The sequence below is a fragment of the Nelumbo nucifera genome, chromosome 4 (assembly GCF_055504915.1).
Source record: "Nelumbo nucifera cultivar China Antique chromosome 4, China Antique-T2T, whole genome shotgun sequence".
NCBI lineage: Eukaryota > Viridiplantae > Streptophyta > Magnoliopsida > Proteales > Nelumbonaceae > Nelumbo > Nelumbo nucifera.
In genome coordinates this window covers 47,324,999-47,347,839 of record NC_142652.1, presented here as the reverse complement: position 1 = coordinate 47,347,839, position 22,841 = coordinate 47,324,999, and the positions used below count along the sequence as shown (strand labels likewise).

The window sequence follows — 22,841 nt, the reverse complement described above, 5'->3', positions numbered from 1 at the left end:
ACTAGTCATGGCATGGTTGGCCCACGTCGAGGGAGGACCATGTAAGTCATAGCAGTAGTTAATGGTATGTCCATCCAAACCACAGTGAGTACACTTCCGTGGACCCGAGCCACGTCCTCTACCACGAGCTCCCCCTGAATCTCTGCCTCCAGTACGACCACCACCACGGATGTGTGTAGATCCACCACTACCACTCCTGCCAGGCTGGGTTCCTCGAGTCCCACTTCTGCCACCTCGGCCTCTTGACACTGCAAATGCTGATTTATCGGAGACATTAGAGTCCATAGATCCAATGGAAGCCCTCCGAAGACGAGCAAACACCTCCTCTAAAGATGGAAGAGCAGATCCCCCTAGTATCTGGGCTCGTACTGGTTCATACTCAGACTTCAGCCCCACCAGAAACCGTGTTACATCCAGCTGCTCTCGCTGTTGCTGTTGAACTTTGACATCTGAAGTGAGAGGATGATAGACATTTAACTCATTACGGATATTCCTCACATTGGCATAGTACTCCTCAAGGCTCTGATTTCCCTGTTGCAGATTGAAGTATTCCTGATACAGTTGATATACCCTAGTGGTATTATCCTGACCTGAATACAGTTTCTTGGCATGATCCCACACCTCTTTGGCTGTGTCAAGAAACATGAAGTTCACACTGATTTTGGGTTCCATACTGTTCCACAACCATGTAATGATCTGTGCATCTTCCTGTTCCCAGTCTTCATACTCCTGAGAATTAGCGGGGGGTTTCTCCTCTCTTATATGCTTCACTTTCTTCTTCGCCTTCAGAAAAACCTCTACAGACTTGGCCCAAGGGACATAATTCTCTCCATTCAGTTTAATGGAGGTCATTTGGACATTCAGGTAGTCAGTAGATATCATGACACTAGGTTTACTATCACTGTTATCTGCCATTGCCGAACTCCCTTAATTCTGAGCACTGAATTAGGAGCACTACACACTGCACACTACACACAGACACTTCATCGAAATCTGCACACTGATTTCAACAGCTGAGAACTGCAACACCACAAACCCTACTCACCGAAGTCTGTACACTGATTTCAGCAGTATTAAATGTTGAAAACTACAACACCACAACCCCTACTCACCGAGGTCTACACACTGATTTCAGCGATATCAAAAGCTGAAAACCACACTTGTAACACCACCAACATTAATCCACAACTATAGGAAGCTTCACCATTAAGTAGACACTATTGCCATTCGAATCACACACAAACCAGAATAAACCCTAGCATAAACCCTAGCATACTGCAATCTGAGAACCCATCATGCGAACTGTACTACACCTCTCATGTATTCCATAACAAAAAAAATATATAAAAAAAACTTTACCTCATCGCCTGAAGGCCAACCATACGAAGGGCTGAGACACCACTGCACCACACGTACCAGCCCTAACTAGGGCTTAGAAACCACAGCAACCAATCACCAACGACACAATCGGAGGCATAGAGACCTCCTAGGGAAGAGGGCGATCACTCCTTTTCAGCCCTTTTCCCAGTCTCCAACTCACAACTGAGAACCCCAAGTGAAACCCTAATTCGAATGCGCAGAAGGCAGAATTCTAGCAAGTCTGATTTGGTGAACCTAGCTCTGATACCATGTTGAAGTTTGACCTGCCATAGAATTCTGTCTTGTTCGTTGACTGTAGAGTAAAGTAGACAGCAAGAAGTAGGAGAGGAAAGAAGAAAAGAGAGAAGAGAGAAAAGAGAGAAAGGCTGGTTCGAATTAGGGAAAAAAGTTAATCCCTTGATTCGGCCAGACCTATTATTATATTATTGACTTATTGAAAAAGACTTGAGTGCCCTTCTTTAAGTAAGAGGCACTCGAACTAACATAACAGTACACATCAGCATTCTCAACAAGTACAAAGACTGAAATACCCCTTCACTAACACCACTAACAAATAGCTTTCATTGTGGCAACTCTAGGGCAGTAATGGCCACATGCAAAGTGATTATTGTCTGTAACAAGACCGGTAAAAGTGAACCCTCTATCTAGATGTTGTCAAACCTGCCCCTGTTTGGTGAGTTCCTTGGATATAAAGTAGGAATCTCAAACCAAGGTCAAAAGTATCGATACGCCCGTGTCGGCAGAGGCGTATCAGTACTTAGAAACACATGCTTTTATAATTTTCTTTTTAGTTTTTTTTTCAAAATTTGGCTTTTGGGGAGGTATAATAGCATATTTTTTATTAAAAAAAGAGGGGGTCCCGAAACACCTATAAACAGGTGTATTGGAACCCCAAAGATACAATATGATACACCCGATACGGGGCGTATCGTATCAAAATTTTGAACCTTGTCTCAAACTATTGCTCTCCTTTTTTTTATCAATAACAGAATTTCATTAAATTAAAGGAAAATTACACAACAGAGGAGAGGTAACCTTTCTTACCTCTCCTCACCAGAATTATAAGCATAGTACAGATTACAATTGTACCCAAAACATTTGGTTTCTTCCTACCCCTTGTTTTGCTAGTACATCCACAAAAGCATTAACAGTCCTTTTAACCCAGCTGAACTCAGCTTCCAGGTTTTGTGTCAACCACTTAAATTTCTTTATCTCACCATTGAAAATCCAAAAGCCACTTCCTTTTTCAACTAATCCACAACCAGCTTTGAATCTCCTTCTATAATCAGCTTGCTCACATTCATATCCTTTGCCTTTTGCACATCTTCCATGACAGCCAGAACCCCAGCTCTTAATGAGTCTCCCACACAAATTGGATATGAGAATAACCTGATAACCCTTCCATTCTTATTCCTAAACTCTCTTGTCAGAGAGTTGTTCAGGCTGGAAAAGGTGGTTAGGATCAGTGTTTTAAAAGGTATGTGAGGCGTACGCCTGGAGGCCTCCAGGCGAGGCACTCCCAAAACACCCTAAGGCATATGCCAGAGGCGCTGACACCTCTGAGGTGTATGCCTCACTATTGCTATTGCTCTCCTATCGAAGAGTTGTTCAGGCTGGAAAAGGTGGTTAGGATCAGTGTTTTAAAAGACATGGGAGGCATATGCCTGGAGGCCTCCAGGCGAGGCACTCCCAAAATGCCCTAAGGCGTATGCCAGAGGCGTTGACACCTCTGAGGCGTACACCTCAGGTGCAAGAGGTGTACGCCTCATGCGCTTTTTTCATGAGGCGTGCTAGAGGCGTACGCCTCATGCACATCTTATATAAAAAGACAGAAAAAAGAAAGAAGAAAGAAAAAAAGGAAAGGAAAGGAAAGGAAAGGAAAGGGAAGGGAAAGAAAAAGAAAGAGAAGAAAAAAAGAGCAAAGGAAAGAAAAGAAAAGAAAAGGGAAGGGAAGAAAAGATAAGGGGAAAAAACTATTGGTCAGGAAGGTTATGATGGTAAGCATAAAACTTATGACATGGAATGTGAGGGCCTAAACTCGAGGAGAAGAACTATTGGTCTGGAATGTTGCAATGATTTGGGACCCTACTATGTTCTTAGTAACTAATAAAGAAATAGGGCATTATTCCTTATTTGAGCATATGACTGGTGAAGATGGTTTTCAGTGGCTGGTGTCCATGTTTACGGGCCGCATGGTAATGGTGAAAGAAATTTAATGTGGGAAGAACTAAAGGAGATTTAAGAGAGATATTGCAATCTGCTCTGGGTAATAGGGGGAGACTTCAATGTGGTGAGGTCCATCTATGAAAGGAGCAGGGGGCAAAGATTGGATTAGGGAAAGATGCAAATTACTGACTTGATGGACAGGCAGGAGTTAATTGATCTCCCTATGTCAGTGCAGATTTCACCTGGACTAATAACCAGGAATCCCCCACCCTTTTCAAACTAGACAGATTCTAAACTTATTGGCAATGGGAGGATAATTCCCAAATGTACATTAAGAAACTCTCCCTCAATTAGCCTCGGATCAATGCCAATATTACCTAACTGTAGAAGGAGAGTATCCAAACCTAAGTCCTTGATATTCAAGCATCTGTCGGGAATAGGTGGAACTTTTTGGAAGTGGATGGGACAGCAAGTTACGTAATGAGCAAGAACATGATCGGCTTGAAGGAAAAAAAAAAAAAAAAAAAAAAAAACAAAGAATGAAACAGGGACACATTTAGGAGTTCTTGTTCAATCTTCTGTCTCTGGATAGACTTAAAGAGTCTAGATACCTAATGAGCTTAGTTAGATTTAAAGAGTCTGGATACCTGAATGTAGAAGAAAGGAAAGACTGGCTACAAAAGCAACATTATGAAAAGCTGGTTTTCCAAAATCAAGTAGAGGTAGGGATCTAGAGCCATTTGGTGAAAAGCAGGAGACCAGAACAAAGCCTATTTTCAGAAGATAGCCAATGCTAGAAGAAGGGAGAACACCATCCCAAAAGTAGAAATTAATGGTTACTTGCTTCAAGATGAAAACAGAATTCAAGGCAGCATAGTGTCTTCTTTGAAGAATTGCACCAAGAAAATGGGTTAGTAAGCTAAAGTTTGAGGGCATCCATTTTGATTGCCTGGTACACTACCAATCTGCAAAGTTCAGACCTGGAGAAGGAATTTTCTAAGGAGGAGATTTATTTAGGTCATCTTTGAAATGGAAGGGGACAAAGGACCCTGTCATGATGGGTTTACCATGAAACTTTTCAAATATTGCACTTGCTGGCATTTCTAAAAGCATAACCTGCTGAAAATCTTTGAGAAATTCCACTGAAGTTCACATATAACTAGGAATCTGAGTTACTCATTAAAAAAACAAAAAAAAAGCAAAATCTATGGTGCAGAAACTGCACCATTTAGCAAAAAATGTGAATCAGTGATTAAGTGACACAACACAGTTGACATCTTTAACATTGTTTAAGGCCCATTTCATTTTCTCTTAATGCTTACCACTTAAAACCACCTTTACCAATTTTTAAGATTTCAGAGTGTTCTTGCCCATAAGGCTGAACGCTCTGAAATCGTACAAGCTCCCCATCATTCAACATAATTATGATCAGATTCCCATTTTTTCCTTATATTTCACAGCAACACCTGTATTTCGTACAAGTAGGATTTCACAGCAACACCTGTATTTCGTACAAGTAGGTACCCGTTCAGGTGACCAATGGGGAGGGGGGTACAAGTACCACCAACTTATAGATATGGTTAATATAAATTAAGAGTATTATTATAATATAAAAAATGTGAAAAACATAATAACAAAAGAAAATTATTATTTGGTCTTTTAAATACTCTTCAATTATTTTCTTATTATTTTAATCATTTCATAATTTTCTTATTTATATATCATGTAGTATTTTAATTATTACAGTAATTAATTATTTTAATTTAATACATTATATTTTACATTTCTTCAAAAAAATTAATTATTTTCATTTATTTACTAATAAATTATTAAACTAATTATTTTAATAACAATCATTTCAATATTTCATCTAATTACTTTTTAATAATTAAAATAATTATTTTAATCATTAATTATTAATTATTAATTAATTTAATTAATTATTAAAATAATTTAATCAAAACTTATAAACTTATTACTAAATGACTAATTAATTAATTAAAACAATTCATAAATGTAAATTATTTAATAATTATATTAATTAATTTAATTATTAGTTTTTATTAAATAAATGTTAAAACAATTTAATAACTAATTACTCAAATGCCTCATTCTAACTCCTGCCACTCAATCAAATGGTACTTCAGTTTGGAAAGGCATATTCAGCTTTCTCACAGGGGCTTAGAGTAAAAATTGCAGATGGTAGAAGAACCAATTTCTGGTTGGATATATGTTGCCGGAGGCAGCAATCTCTGATGGAGATCTTTCCAGCCTCATTCATAGCTACCTAGGACAGAGAGGTGCCGGTTAGAGACTGCAATTCTCTTGCTAATCTTGCAGTCAATTTGTTCTCATCATTCAGAAGAAACTTGAATGATTGGAAGTCAGATCAGTTGATGGAAATCCTCTAGGTACTGTGGTTCCACTCTCCTCAATTGGGCTCTCAGGACTAGAAGGTGGATTGGTGAAAATAGTGGCAACTTCTCATTAAAGTCCTACAGGTTTTTGGTTGGGGAATTCCCCAATGCCTTTCCTGCTTCAAGAGCTTGGCATAATATAAATAAATAAATATATTAAAAGCAAAGCCCCTCGGACTAGAGAGTTTCTCCCTCACACAAGTGGCATCTTATTTTCTCAAGAAATAATATCTCAAAAGTGGTTACTGGTTATTCCCACTCTCAAACAAAAGCTTTATTTCAACATGCGTCTACCCATTCAAATGGTAGTTACCTCCAAAAATTTTAGTGATAGTTACCTCCACTAAAAAGAAAAAAACAAAAACAAAACTAATTTCAAATGACATAAGATCCATATAAAATGGGGTATAATTTAAAAATAAAACTTGATTCAATCTCTTAAATTAAATAACAAATCAATACATAAAAAATAAATAAAATAATAACCTAAATTTACAACATAGAAAATGGGTGTCAGACAAAATTTATTAGAATTAAATAAATAAATAAATATCAGAAGACTGGCCCTGTACTTAGTATGGAGATTATTCTCTAGTAAGATTACTATTAATGAAATTTCCAATTTCACATTGGTAAAGCAAAAATGATAATCACAAGTAAAGATTACTTGAAAAGAAAACACAACCAACCAACCTTCACAAGATATCCGATCATGATAGTCAATATGAGGCATCACATGAGAATAAGCAGCTACATTTAGTGGTGGAGCTTGAGATAAAATTGCCTTCGAGGAAGATTCTGCCAATTTTTCCTGAAGAAGCATCACCATAAGAATTTCTGGTACCTATATATGATAGCATCCTAAATGTTGACAATTTAACAACTAAAAAGAGAAAACCTATAATGACAATAAAAAACAAAGTTTGGAATGTTTGAAAGAACACATAAACCCTTCCTAGAAAATTATAACCCATGAAGGATTCTATCAAGTACAGTAAGAATTTTTTTTATAATTTATTAAGTACAGTAAGAATTTAAGCAATATTACCCTCAGAACTACCAGTCGGAATGCATGACTACTGCAAAATTTACAGTTTGCAGACAGGTAGACACTATGAATCATAAAAATATGCATCTTTTTTTAATCAATAATAATCATAAAAATAGGCATCTGTAGTCCCCATAACTGTTTCTGGCCATCAGGACATAATTTGTTTTCCTAGGATCATTTGCAAAAGCACTAGGGAGTATTGAGCATTAAAATGTAACGTAACTACTTTTCTATGGACAATCATCTTTTTTCTGTTTCTTGCGACGTTATTCCTTCATATTTGCAAAGAAAATCAAATTAAATCATGCTACTTGTAACTTGGATAGTAATTAATAAAATGAAAATAACCCTTGTAAACAAACCCAAAATATAAATAATCTAATGGATTCAGCAGTAAATACTAGCTTAAAGTTGAAGCTTCATTGGCACAGTAAGGGATAAGTGAAGGAACTGGAGCTGGTTAGGAATACAGTATAACAAGGATTTCAAATCTCAAGAGGTCTGGAATCTGAGGATAAGAGAATCAAAGATATTCCAGCTGAAGAAGCATCAGAAAAGGAGGGCAGGGGCATGATGAAAATAGTCAAGGATCTTCCCATTTGGAAGCAGAGCGTTCATATTGGGAGCAATTCCCTTTTCAATATGACTAGATTTTTTTATATTCCTCTGCTAAAATCTTAGGCTTTGAAGGCTTGATTCATATGTCTAGCAGGTGGTGAAGGTTTTTTTTCAGTTGATTATCTGTAATATTCCTTGAAATGGGGGCAGGGAGAACAGGAAGGGAGGATTTGCAGGCTTCTTGCCTCCGTTTTCAACTTCCATTTTTTTCTCTCCTTGTTACTTGGTGACACTGAACAAACAGAACCAGTAATGTACAAGCCATCAAGGGTGTAGTTCTAGGACTCTCCCTAACTGTAGAAAGCTAGTTTCAGAGTAACACTTAGGAACCAAAATGAATTCAGTTAGTGATGTAGGACAGAGTAGGGGTCCTATTAATTTAGGATCTGGTGGTGGTGGGGCTTTGTGGGGTGAATGAAGGGTTGTGGGTGATTAGATATGAAGAATATGGATGGAAAAGCAAGTAGAATGCTTGCTATCCACCAAGGAATGAGCAAGAAATCAAAGAGAGAGAAGAACTCTTGCTGTTAGGGTAATCAGCAACAAGACAGAGTCTTTAGAAGAGAGAGAGAGAGAGAGAGAGAGAGAGAGAGAGAGAGAGAGAGAGAGAGAGAGAGAAGAGAGGAGAGGAGAGGAGAATTTTTGGCAACAACCAGAATTCACCAAACCAAACTTTATTTCATCAAATCAACTCTCCTTCAACTCCAATTATAATGACTATTATAGACTCAACTTATGAATTTGGACGTCCTTTTTGACACAAAACAACTTCTAATTGTTTTAAAACTACAACAAATCCATAACTAACTCACAATGACACTTAAATAAGGACTCCAACTCCTAAACAACTCTAATAACACTTTCTTAATCCCACTAAAACTAAATTTAAAGACATCAATTTTTATATGAATAATGGAAATTTTTAATAAATCGGAGATTCAAACTTATACATCCCTTGGAGAGGCACAAGCTGTGGCCTCTCCCAAACAGATTATAGGAGTAAATATCAAATTACAACTGAGCCCAAAACAAATGCTCCCTACTTGCCCTTGCTTGGCTAACCAATCAGCCAATGCATTTACCTATCTCCTCACCACCCACTTGCAAACTACACCCCTTGTAGGGCAGCTAGTAATTCTGCCATAGTAGAGTCCCCAATCTCCAAAGGACCCAAGTTAAAAAAATACAACCTCTCTAAATTCATTTCTCAAGTAATAGTAAACCGTGAGTTCACTAAAAAAGTATTTATGAGATTTACCATAAATAATAAGTCTGGTAGTTACCATAAATAGTAATTTCAAACAACCCAAGACTCCCACATATTCAATAAAATATTTATCTTAAGCAGACCCACCCTTTATTTTTGCCAATTGCTCTCCCATATATTTCCTTAAAGACGAGAATGAGGCCTCATATCATTTCTTCCTTCTCTTCAAACCTGTTACCTTCTCTTTGGGTTCCAAAGAGACTCGAATTGATCTAACCAAGTGCATGTGTTGCATCAGTTAGGATGTTGGTATCTCTTGTTCCTCTTTTTTTTTCACCATTATATCATTGAGATGTCAAAAATACCTTCCTGAATGAAGATCGTTAGGAGGAAGGTTATATGCTGAATAGCCACTAAGAGCATGGTTCAAAAGGTTACACAGGGCAATATAGCAGATTGGCTAATCACACTCTCTCCAAAAATAGATTACGATACTTGCTTATACTAATGGTCTACATGGATGATACTGTGGTTACAGGGAAAAATCCAAATAAAATCAGACAATTAAAGAATTATTTTATAGATGCCAATTGAAAAAATTTCTTTCTACTGAATTTAAAATAAAGATACTAAGTTACTTGTGCCTTTTCTAGGCATAGAGGTAGCTCAGTCCTAAAAGGGTATCTACATATCTCAATGAAAATGTGTTAGATCACCTAAAGAATTCTGGTAAGTTGGGAGTTGAACCAAATGTTACTCCTATTGATCTCAACCATAAGTTGAATGTTTGTAAAGGAGGCTTACAAGAGGTCAAGGGACAAATACCAAAAATTGGTTGGTTGGTTGTTGTATTTGTGTCTAACTTGTCCAGATATCTCATATGTTGTGAGTGCTTTCAGTCAGTATATGCACCAGACACACCTACCCCATCTAGAAGCAGTTAAAAGGATCCTTCCTTAGATATCTGAAATATACTACTGGTAAGGGAATCTGGTAAGGAAACCATGGTCACTTGAAGTTGGATGAGTTTACTGATAAATATTGGTGATAGATATTTACACCAGGTTAGTGTGCCTTTGTGGGTGACAATCTAATGTCATGGAGTAGTGATGTAGGACCAGCTCGGTTCTAGTCCTTAGCGAATGTTGAATGGTCTTCTTGGATCAGAATTTTATGGATGTTGATGGTTGCAATGGCTTATTGAAGGAATAAGAAAAAAAAAATAAGGAGAGAAAGAAGAGAGAAAATACCTGGAATCACTCACAGGGTGCCAAGAATCACTCTAGGGCATGAGAATCACTCACCATAACTAGCATAGCTGAAGAAAACTCAATAAACTTCATTGCTTTTGTGTAAAATGTCCATACATATTTATAGACTCTAAACTCATAATAGTCCTAGGAGTCAAACTGTTAGACTCATAATAGTCTTAGGACTCAAACGGTTAGACTCAATACTCCTAGTAGGACTCAAACCAATGCTAGATCAAGTTTGGAGGCTAAGCATAGAGCTATGTGGCTCACGTTGTCTCAAAATTATTGTGATTGAAAACCCTTTTTAGGAGGACTGGGAATTGATTTTGAAAAGCCTATGCAACCATACAACCAAGGTTCAAAATATCACAATGTATCAGGGCATATCGGGCATATCGTATCATTCCAGACTCCAGTAGCACCCCGATCTGCTAAGTAATAGGTGTTACAACCATTGACCATTTTTAGAGGATAGCCAGGCCTAAGACAGACCCCTTGTAAAATTTTGGGAGAACACCCGATATGCAAGTCCGTGTGTATCAGGTGCCTCGATACTTTGAACCTTGCATATTATAAGGTCCAACATTACCAAGCCAAGCATATAGAGGTTGGCCACCATTTCTTCAGAGAAAAATTCATTTCGGTTTAAGTGTCAATGAATTATTTGAAGCCAAAAAGTTTGTAAATGTTCTCACAAAAGAAGTGGCTAAGCCCAAAGTCGATGGTTTATGTGTCAAGCTGAGCATACTCAATATCTATGACTATGCTGTTTGAGAGGGAATTTAGAGTTATTCAGTATCTTTATTATTTTGGTAAAACAGGTAGTCAATAAAAAAAGTTGTGTTTTTCATCTACATTTGGGAAACTAGAGTTATTTAATTAAAAAAAAAGGCTGACTGCCCAACAATTTTGACCCTCTCAACACCAGTTCTTTCTTCTTCTCTTACAATTTTTCATTTACTTTCTCTGCTATTTGCCATCCACTTTCATTTCTTTATAATCAACATAAATGAATTTGTTCATTTATAATGATGAAAAAACCATGTTTTTCTTTTTGTGATTATTAAAAGGAATGATTTACAAGTGTTTCCAAGGTGGGCTGTTTATGGGATAGCCAACCAAGAACGCAACTTCTCAAAACAACCTCTTGGAAACCATAAAGATACACTTTATCAATTTATAATGGAAAATTCATTAGAAATAATAAAAGCGAATAAAAAAAGTGTACTATCATACACTTCCCCAAGGGAGGGAGAACCAATGCAAAACCTCAGGGAAGAAAACCGCATATTTTAAACAAAATTACAAGGACGTTAATTCAGTCAAAAATCCTGAAGACCTCCCAAATCACTAAAAACGTACATAAGACAACATATACAGAAAGGTAAAAAACAAGAAGTAAAATCAGAACATCATGAGCAAAAGTTACTCAGCAAACACAGGTCCAACTCAAATCAAAGCCAATCTCGAGTGCTATAGAACTAACTATAACCTCAAACCACAACTGACACCTCAGCCCTTCCCTATAAAAAAATACACCACTACAATAAGCCCTACAAAGATTCCATTCCCATGAGGGAATGACCCCCTTGCCCTTTCCCTACTAGACTACTACTACAGTACTACCTATACAGTTTGCAATCCCCCACCCAAAAAAAAAAAAAATGCAGATCTCTCACACACTATCTTAAAGTTTGTGGGGTATTTGTGATTAGATATTCTGTATTTGGTGTTGTTGGGCTGTAGAGAGATTAGCAGAAAAGGAAAAGAATATATATTAGGTAACATGAACAAGTTTTGAATCTCACATTGGAACTCATATGCTAAAGTAGTACACAAGAAATTACTATTTAAAGAAAGTTGTTTTAACAAGATCAGTAAGGAAACAAGAAATATTGACTGCAGAAATTCTCAAGATAGACAAAATTACCTTCCTATCTTTTATCTTCTTTCCCATGTAGTGTTCTTCAGGTTTCCTTCGCTTACCATTCTCCTTCTTCTGCTTATAATTATATTACTAAAAAAATGTTATTATACAGATAACTATAACTCAGTAGGATAAGTAAACAATTCAAGTCTTGAATGTGTAGATGTACATCAGATACCCAATATTGGTCAACTATGTGGGATTCTTTACTTGCCATTAACATGGAAACAAATCCACCCTACTGAATGCATTTCCACAAACAAGATTTGCTAAAACTTTGTTAATAAAATATTAATATCAATAGACATTAAATACAAGTATTTATGTGTCTCCAATTATTGCTTGCATTCATAATTATCAAAAGAAACTGAACTAATTTTCTCAAGAACAGTGGACTTGTCCAGAAATTATCAGGAAAACAATAAAAACTGATTTAATTTTACTAGAATAATCAGATGCAGAAGAAGAGAGAGGAAGAGAAATCAGTCATGTAAGCAATCGAACTTGAGATGTGTCAGCTCCCTTTTTCTATTTATACAAGCAACTGAATTACATAAGAAATGTCACATATGCACCTGGCCAACATCAACATAAAAGCATGAAAAGTAAATGAGCTAACGGACTAAAATACCCTTAAGAGCAACAATATAAGCTATTCAACACTCCCCCTCAAGCTGGGCATAGATGTTAACCATGCCCAGCTTGCTTATACCATGGTCCATCTTGGACTTGTGAGCTCCCTTTGTGAAGATATCGACTAGCTTATTCTCTGAAGCAACAAAGACAAACTTTGCTTGAAACCACCTAGTCTGTAATGAAGTCTATCCACTTTAATAAGCTTCATCTTGTAATGCTGAATTGGGTTATTTGCACTTGCCTCAAAGGCAAGACATTTGATAAGGAACTAAAACTAAATTATAAAACCATTTTTTAGCACAGATTAAGAATTTAAGACCCTAACATAGACTTATTTGCATTTGCCTCAAGGGGCTTGATAAAAGCGGCTCATAGAATTAGAGTAATGTGATTGGAAAAGAAATAAAGAGATCGAAAGTTTCATGTCCTCAAATTGTTGAGTGCTTGAATATGTTTTATATGTTATGTTTAATTTTAGTTTTACATTTTCACTTTGCATATGTTTTATATGTTTTGTTTATGAATTTTAATTTGATCTAGTTGTAAATCACACCTACAATAATCTGAATTAAAAGAAAAGAAATAGGAGAAAAGAAGGAGATTGAAGAGAGAGAAGTGATGGAGGAAGAAGATGGAAGAAAAGGAAGAAGAAGAGAGAGTTGTTCTAAAACCTCTCTTCAGTCCCCAATGATCTCTTTTATTCTTTTGTTGTAAAAAACAAGGATAATTACATGAGCACCCTTTAGTAGGGCGTCCATAACTATAGACAACAATAAAAACAAGAAAATAGGCCCATAACTAAGGCCCACTACCTACTAACATAAGTCATAAACATAACTTAAAGAGAAAAAAAAAAAAAAAAAAAAAAACTAAGGCTCATTCAACCCATTATCTCTACACTCCCCCTCAAGCTGAGCATTGATATTAGTCATGCCCAGCTTGCTAACTGTTGCCCTGAGGCAATAAAAGGAACGCAAACTTCTCCGAAAGCTACCATTTCTCTTATAAAGTGCCAATCAACTTCAATATGTTTTGTCCTATCATGCTGAACTAGGTTGTGAGCTATGTTGATCACAGCCTGATTATCACAATAAAGCATCAAGGACTTATCATGTGTAATATCCATCTCCTCTAAAAGTGACCTGAGCCATAACAACTCTAAAACTCCATGTGCCATTGCCTTGTACTCTGCCTCAGCCAAAGACCTAGCTACTACTGACTGTTTCTTACTCCTCCAAGAGACAATGTTCCCTGCAACCAAGACACAATAACCCGATGTAGATCTCCTATCATCAATACTACTAGCCCAATCAGCATCTGTGTAAGCCTCTAGCTTCATGTGTCCATGCTTAGAGAAGAGGATACCCTTTCCCGGAGTTCCCTTCAAGTAACACAGAACTCGTTCTACAGCAGCCATATGTGTGTTTGTAGGGGCATGCATAAACTGACTGATCACACTAACAGCATATGAGATATTTGGTCGTGTCATGCAAAGGTATAGCAACTTCCCCAAAAGTCTCTAGAACACTCTCCTATCTACCAAAAGCTCACCATCATCAACTGAGAGTTTATGGTTAGCATCAATAGGTGTAGAAATAGGTTTGGCACCAAGTTTCCCAGTCTCCATGAGAAGATCTAACACATACTTCCATTGGGAGATGAAGATGCCATCTTTAGACCAAGCAAATTCTAAGTTAAGGCATGTCTTGAGTGCCTGAACTTCCTCTGTATCACTCCCTGTAACGACAACATCATCAACATAAACAATGAAGCAGGTAACCTGAGTGCCTCTCTTCTTCACAAACAAGGTATGATAAGACTGTGTCTATGTATAGCCAAACTCAACAAGTGTAGCTCTGAATCTATCAAACCAAACTCGTGGGGATTGCTTGAGGCCATAAAGAGATTTCTTCAACTTGCATACCTTGCCCTACATTTCCTTACCATACATACCCGGTGGAAGTGACATATAAACCTCTTTAGTCAAGTCTCCATTTAAGAAAGCGTTCTTCACATCAAATTGATATAAGGGCCAGTCATAACTCACTGTCAAGGATAACAAAACTCTCATTGTGGTCATTTTAGCAACTGGTGAGAAAATCTCCATATAATCAACTCCATATACCTAAGTACAACCCTTGGCTACTACCCGAGCCTTATACCTCTCAATGGTGCCATCAGCATAATACTCGATAGTGAACACCCGCTTACATCCCACTGGTTCCTTTCCATTAGGCAAATCCACAATATCCCAAGTATGATTTTTACAAAGTGCTTCTATTTCAGTTCTCATAACATCCCTCCATTCTGGCTTATACAAGGCCTCTATAACTGACTTGGGTATAAGCTAAGAAGAAATGGAGGCTAAGAAAGAATAATAAGATGGGGATAACAGGCTGTAAGACTGATGTTTGGAAATACAATGTGTTGTAAATTTCCTCTTAGCTTTATTTAGTGATTTGGAACAAGATTATAATTTAAAAGGGTGTGCCTATGCTTCTTTTATCATTTCATATAATGTCATTCTATCTTTTGCATATTTTACAATGTTTCCACCATTTTTATAATTTTTGCAATATTTTCATATGATATTTCTGACATGTTTCTTATATTTGGACGAGTGACATTTCCACCGACATCGACATTTTAAACCTTGGTCACCACCTGAAGGATGGCTAAAGAAACTAGTAGCAAGCAAGCCCAAAATAAAGCCCCCCTATTTACTCCCTACTTAGCTAGAGCATCAACCATCCCATTTGTTGACCTTACCCAATTAAATTGTACCCTTAACTCCCTTGCTAAGTACAAAATTTCCCTTAGCCATTGCCTAAAAGGCCATGCTCCTAAACTTCTTGCTTGCATCCAACCGATTACCAGTCTAAGACCTCGTAGTAGGGCCTTTAGTTCTGCTCTTAGTGAGCCTCCCACCCCAATTGGATCTGAGAAGAGGGCCAGCACCTTTCCTTTCATCTATGAAGACTCCCCCTATGCCTGAAGGACCTGGGTTGCCTAGAGAACTACCATCAAAATTCAGCTTTACTGTAGCCTGCAAAGAAAGGGACCAACTCTCCTACACTATATACGAGAATAGGCGGAGGAAGTAGCTATGGCACTCCATCCTCTAAGCAAATCATCATAAGAGAAATCCTTAAAGAGCTGTAAATTTTCAGCCAGTGTAAAATTTTGATGGCAATTCCCTCAACAAGTGCTTCCTTGTATTTTTCTTGCCCTTGGAAGATCATGTTGTTTCTTTCTTCCCAAATCAACCAAATAATGGCTGCTCTTGTTGTTCTCCTTTACTTGTATTTGTTTGATCATTTCTCCTTTACTGACTGTTGGAGGGATTGGTTATAAGGAGCAAGTTGTTCCTCCTCAAAGATAAAAGTAATGACAAGTTGGGGCCCCCCTCCTCACGGTTCTTTGAAGCTGAATTTTGATGGAAGTAGCCAGGGCAACCCGGGTCCCTCTAGTTTGGGAGGTGTACTAAGGAATGAGGCTAGAGAGATTGTCTTACTATACTCTGGCCCTTTAGGTGTTGGTAACTCTATTCGGGCAGAGTTGTTAGCTGCAATACAAGGAATAACTCTTGCAAAAGAAATGGGTGTGGAGCAGCTTCTGGTTGAAGGGGACTCTAAGACAGTGGTGAACTGGTTAAATAATCCGGAGAATGTCACGTGGAACTACAAGAATGAGATAAAGAAATTCAAATGGCTGACAAGGAATATGTCTGTAACAGTACAGTGGGTTGGAAGATCAGATAACGAATTTCCTGATGTCTTGGCAAAACAAGGGACAAACAGGGAAACATTGTTCTAGGCGCAACTGTAATTTGTGTCTTTTGTAACAATCATGCACTTTTTTATGTAGTTTGTGTTTTTTGTATGGAGATGCAGCACCTCGTGCCTCTCTAAGGGGATTTTCATGTAACCGATCTTTGAATTAATGGAATATGACTCTTATCAAATAAAAAAAAAAAAAAAAAACAAAGAAAACAACTCACTTGTGAATCTCTCAAACCTCTCCTTGGGCCCAAATCCCAGGAACCTTCAGACCCTTGGCAAGAAGAAATAGTCTTAAATTTATTTAAAGAAAGGGAATACAAAGAAGGGAACTTATCCTTTAGGGGAGTGTTCTCACACCAAAGATCCTCCCAAAACAGAATTTTGTTACCTAAGCATGCATCATACCTAACGAACAGTTGAAAGGCAAGCAAAATTCCAGCAATGGCTTTCCAAAGAGGAAAAATAGAAGCCCTTGAGTCGACACCAGTGTCCCATCTATTTGCTGCCAATCCATGTATGCTTTCTAGTACAAAGTGCCACAATCTGTCCAGCTCTAAGGGAAACCTCCACAACCACTTTTCTAGCAAAGCTAAATTTCTTAACCTAATGTTACCAATGTCTAAACCCCCTTACTCCCTCTTCCTAGAAACTACATCCCACTTTGCTCGATGGTCCCTTTTTGAGTCACCTGGTTCCCAAAGAAAATCTCTCATAAGTTTTTCAAATTGCCTTGCAACCTTCGCAAGTAACTTGAAAGTAAATAAAAAGTACACCGGTAGGTTTACTAAGGTGGACTTGATTAATGTGATTCTACCCCCTAGAGAGATATAGTTTCTTTTCCACTTTATGCCTTTTAGCCATGTTCTCTTCATTAGATATGTCATTTACCTGCCATTTAAAATTTTTTCCTTTTTGGCTACTTACATTTAGGTTAGATTGATAATCCTTTTTTGTAGTTGTGTGCCTTTTTCTTCATTTTTTCTTTTGAATTATAGTGATTTAATAAGTGAATCATATAATAATCCAATTGCCTAATCACCAAATCCCCATATATTCTTTTAGGAATCATTTAAAAAATCATGATGAATTTAATGAAATATCAAAAAGTTTCTAATAATATTCTAAAGTTTTAAGCCATAAATGTATAATTCGTCAATGAAATCTAAAAATATTGCTGACATCAGCAAAATATCAGAGATATTAGGAAAGATTCTTGGGAAATTTTTTGTCACTGCCTATCTAAATGGGGAGATTCTGGGAAAAATTCACCAAATTTCATTGATATTGCAAACCATGTTTGTAATGCAACATGAAGGCTGCAATTAATACAGTCTCAAAAAATTAACATGATCATACTAAAAACATGTCAAAGTGGATAGGCACTTATTTTGAGAAAAAAGTTACTCTTGATAGGTTGTTTGACCTATGAAAGGATAAAAACCAATTGGCTGACTTTTTGACCAAAAAGAGTTGCAAAGACCAAAATCGTTTAATGCATTTAGCAAACTGAGCATGACATATATGATCAACTTGAGGAGTGCAGAGAGAAGGGTTTCTTTTTTTTTTTTTTGCTCCAAGGGGTTATTCCATCCCCTAAACCTCCTCCCACCCAGGTTCAGGCAGGATTTGATCCCAAATCTCTGCTACAACCAGCAGGAGACCATACCAACCAGCCAATTGGCACCTTGCAGAGAGAAGAAAGGTTAATTCTTCATTCCACTTTAGTTTTATGTTTCTAATTTGGGGTGGGGCCACAGGGCGGGGCAATCTAGTCAATTGATTCTTGTAACCAAAAAGTACAAATACTAATAGAAGTATGTGCACTCACACAATTATTTTTCTTCTCCCTTCAAATTCTCTCTCACATTCTCTTATCTTCTCTTCTTTCCCATGCTGTTTTTTCTTTTCTTTTCTGTGAGACTATTGATCGGATATAAACTCAAATTTCTAAATCTAGTAGGTGTTTGGCATCGGTGCTGGGAACATCGCACCGTTTTCACATAAAAACGGTGCTGGGCATGTGGAGTTGTAAGTGCTTATTTTTTGTTTGGAACCGGTGCTGCCACATAGGTGTTTTCTGAGAAAACAGAACTGGTTTTGTTTGGTACCAGTGCTGGCAGCAACGTTTTCAACATTGATCTACATTATCCAACGTCCAAGATGATGCCACATCATTGCATTTGCACCGCTAGCAGCAACGCATCATTTTCTCAGAAAACATTGAATTTGGCGTTGCTCTATACCACACTTTCCCGATTTCCAAGGTGTAGTCTGGAGCAACGTTTTTTTTTCTGGAAAAACGGTACCAAACAAGAGGGTGTTGTTTGAAGCACCGTTTTCTCTGATGTGGTGCCTACGTGGTGCCATTTTCTCAGAAAACACCATCGATGCCAAACACCCACCTAGTAAATAGGAGTCAAGATCACACAGGCTTATGGAAGACTCAATAATCACTTGGTTACTTAACAAACTGAAATTTAGATAAATGTGACTCATCTAAAAAGAATAAAATGAACTATCTATGCAGATCTCTCTATTAAATTGATTTATAGCTATAAATGTAGTAATCCACCTCAATCACTCAATGACTGACAAATTCCAAGCATACCTCTCAATGAATAAACCTCGTGGTGGACATAGCCATTTAGAAATAGTATTAATTAAAAAATATTTCAAGTAAAAAGTAAGAACATCAAAAAAGAAATGTAAAGCATGATCCCATGTGAAGCATCTTTTGCAGACACAAAGCCAAATTGAAACGATGTTCCATAAATGAAATTTATGGAAACCAAATCCTGAGAAAAGTCAAAAAGATTACCGTCATCCAACGGCACCTTAAAGCAACATCACGCACAGTCTTGTCAGGAATTGTGGCTGCAATCTTGATGTACCTCATAATACTTGGTTCATCAGCAAATCTAAGAATTTCACAAAGCACAATCAAAAAGCAGCAGTAACATTAAAAAGGAGGCAGTGAAGTAAACATGGCACTACTGACAAATCACACTAGAGCTGCACATCAAAATGATCAACAAGATTCACAACCATCTTGCAGCAATGATGACAGAAAAATCATTGTAGCCTAACTAGAACAGAGTAATCTTAGAGTCAGAAGGGGGGAAATTATATTTGACGTCAGACAAGAAGTAATAGCACTTTAATTAGGAAGTGGCAAATGATAATTTAGAAAGTAAAACCATTTTAATATAGGGAATTATGAGCCATCCTTTGTGCTTGTCTGCTGATATTTTGGACCACTTGTTTGGGCCATTTCCCTGCACTTGGATTTTATGCAAGCAATTAACAATTCTCGAAGTGGGTACACAACTAGTGGTGCAGAGGATATATAGGGCATTAGCTGGATGGAAGAGGTGTTCCCTCTCATTTTCTGGTCAAATTACTCTTAAAAAGTTTGTTTTTTTTTTTTTTGAAAGGTAAATAAAAGTATTGTATTACTACTATAAGGGAAGATAAGGGAGGAACCTAATAGAAAAGTGAATAACTAGCATTCCAGTTTATCATTGTACTGTCCCAAGGACACTTTCTGTAGCTAAAAGATTTCAGAAAATACAAAGATAATTCTGATAGAGATATCAAGAGAAATTCCATCTTCACAAATGGATTTCAGTAAGCCAACCAAAGTCTCTTGGAAGTTTTGGATTTAGGAAAATGGCTCTCATGAATTAAGCCACTCTTGGTAAATGGTGGTGCAGATTCCCCCAAGTGGTTGCACTTTTTTTTTCTTAAAGGTTGGTTTAAGTAATATATGGGGAGCCACCCTTTGGGTGGTCATCTGGTGCCTTGCATTCTTCCAATTGGATCACCTTTTGATGCAGTATTATCAAGGACTTTATTTCAAAATTTTTAATGAGTTAGAAATTTACTCAGTCCTTGAAATTCTAAAAATAACTTATAAAATGGATTAAATGAGATTTCCGATGCCCCACAATTAAAAGCTTCTTGCCATCTTTTTTATCAGCACAGTAAATTATAAAAAGGTCTTGGCATCACATACCACAAGAAGATCTAGTAACATATCAATACAAAAAGGCATTGCTGACAACAAATTATAACAGTACTTTGGCAGGAAAACCCTTTCTAGTGAAATAAGTAATCACAAGTAGTTCCTCAACAACAGCAGCATTACAGAGAAAAAGAATGCTTGATAAAGAAAAAAGAAGCATTCTACCTACCTTACAAGACCTTCCTCCAATTTAGACTGTTCTTCAGGAGTCCATTCAACAGCCAAGTCTACATCATGCTTGAGCCCTGGCACTGAATCAAGAAGAAGAGCACCAGAGGAATTGCTGGCCGGAGTTATCATGGAGGAGTTATTTATCATGCTAGAATTACCAGCCAATATCATCCCAGTCGTACTGTTTATCCCAGCAGAATTTCCTAGGGAAATCATCCCTGATGAGCTATTCATTGAACCTGAGCTAAACGAAATTGCATGGCAATTTAATGCAGATGCCAGAATTGCATCCTGGTGAAAACCCATGTTTGGGTCAGACGCCATTTTTATCGCAAGACCTCCAACTCCCTACAGCATCATAATCCAGCAATGTTGCAACTGCCCCAAATCCAAACTCAAAAGCCAATATTAGCCCAACGTTAAGACCTGAAACATTCAAGAATCACCAGGGCTTGTTTAAAAAGGCATCAGTCCGCAGTCGAAAGAATCCAAACCCTGGACTTTCTTCTAGAGTTCCAAAGGTACTGTGCAATATTCACTGGTATCCCAGAGCTAGAACACAAGGACTTCTAATCCGTCCCTACAGAGCACAATCCAATGCAAATTAGAGTCCAAAACTCTTCAAATGATGTAAATATAAACCTCAGCTGCTAAAACTTAATCACAAACACCTTAATCCGAGGGAAGACCCTGAATTTCAGCCCTAGTAACACCCAAAGAATTCTGCAAACCCTCCTCCCCAGAAAATTGCATCCAAACTCCCAAAATGCCAAGATAGAATCCACCAAATCTCAAAACCCACTTCTTCAAATTCCAACCTCAAGGACTTCTCAATCCCGATAAAAAAAATAACTCCTTAACTCACACCTAAGCTCTAACAGCCATCTGAAATCAACCAATTCACACTTAAAACCCCAAATTCAAATCCCAAAGTCCACCTCAAAACCACTCAAACTATCTACCTTTCACCTTCAAACACCACATATACCCAAACCACCCCCCAACACCAACCCAAACCTCAGAATCCTAATTCTCTCTCCCCAACCGAAAACCCAAATCTGCAAACCCCTCAATTCTCCCTTCCTGGAACCAAAAACTGTCTGAAACTAAACAAGTTGATCCCCACAAATGTAGTCTCGAGAGGGAGAGAAAGAAAGAGAGAGAGAGAGGGGAAAACAGACCAAGAAACCCTTACCTGTCTATTCAACTTTCTGCGGTCTGCCGACGAAACCCTAGTTGGTTCACCTTTTCCTTTTGTTCCGACTTCCTCCGGCCCCCACTCTCTCTCTTCTTTCTTTATACTGAAAATCTCCTCCAATCGGGTAACAGAGACGGAAAAGGTTCGAGGGTTTAAATAATTGAGAGAAGGTGGTGCAGATCTTGGAATTCAGCAACAGTGCGAATCCCTATGAGCATTTGATGCCAATTATTGTGGAGAGACCTCTCTCTCCCTCCTTTTCTTTAATTTTATTTATTTTTATTCATTTTCTTGTTGTGAGATCAGCCAATGAGCCTTTGTGGCTTTACGCTTCTCTTTCTTTTTCTATTTCTCTTACCTTTCTGGTTTCCTTTCTCTCTCTCTCTATGGTTTCTGCAACTGGTTTCAACCCTCTTACTAGCCTTACTGCTTTTGTAATGGAGCTCCAGAAAACATCAATTGTTTTCAAAAAGAAAACTACAGAAACACCCCTTCGCGGCAAAAAAAGCAAAAGCGGGAATTAGGCACCAAATGCCCCCTTAGCCGACTTAGTAAAGGTGGGATTGGGATATAGGCATATAGGTCAGCATAACGGCCGTTATGACCCCAATTCGTAACTCATAGTATGGCGGTTAATGAGAAGGGTGGGACCCAAAAGCGTCTGACTCAAAGTGTACATGGCCCCACCCCAAAGGTGATTCCTAACCATCCGATCTGCCGATGTCTTTTTGGATTTTCTTCTTATCATGTGCATAGAGTACAGCTGAGATTAGCTGTGAAAATGAATATTAATTTGATTTGTTAATCTCTTAGGTTGGGCCCACTTCCACTTAGTGGGTGGTCCTGGTCCCTCCTCCCTCTGAGTCCTGTACGTAAAAGAAATCTGGCAAATTATGGGGACCAGACGGTCCGATTAATGTCGGCTCTCTCCAGGCTTAGGCCCTCGCATTGCCTATGTAGGGTAGGGTGGTCCAAACTCCAAAGTCCAAGCGACCGAGCCCCGCCCTAAAG

At 37.8% G+C, this 22,841-nt stretch overlaps 1 protein-coding gene across 8 annotated transcripts in view; it reads right to left on the bottom strand.

The window, feature by feature from the left end:
- LOC104611811 (uncharacterized) overlaps positions 1-22,255 on the bottom strand; it is a 62,473-nt gene extending 40,218 nt beyond the window's left edge. For 2 of the 8 annotated variants that reach the window (XM_088903545.1, XM_088903543.1), the window contains exons 1-5: positions 21,828-22,255; positions 20,631-21,212; positions 19,256-19,355; positions 12,023-12,091; positions 6,657-6,774 (exon numbers count right to left, since the gene is read on the bottom strand). In XM_088903545.1, the coding sequence (XP_088759671.1) occupies positions 6,657-6,774; positions 12,023-12,091; positions 19,256-19,355; positions 20,631-20,956 (613 nt within the window). In that variant the 5' untranslated portion in view covers positions 20,957-21,212; positions 21,828-22,255. Of the gene's footprint in view, positions 1-6,656; positions 6,808-12,022; positions 12,092-19,255; positions 19,356-20,630 lie in introns of all 8 variants that reach the window. The other 6 variants (XM_010279037.3, XM_010279039.3, XM_088903542.1 and 3 more) reach the window with 6 other exon arrangements.
- Positions 22,256-22,841: the final 586 nt, after the last annotated feature.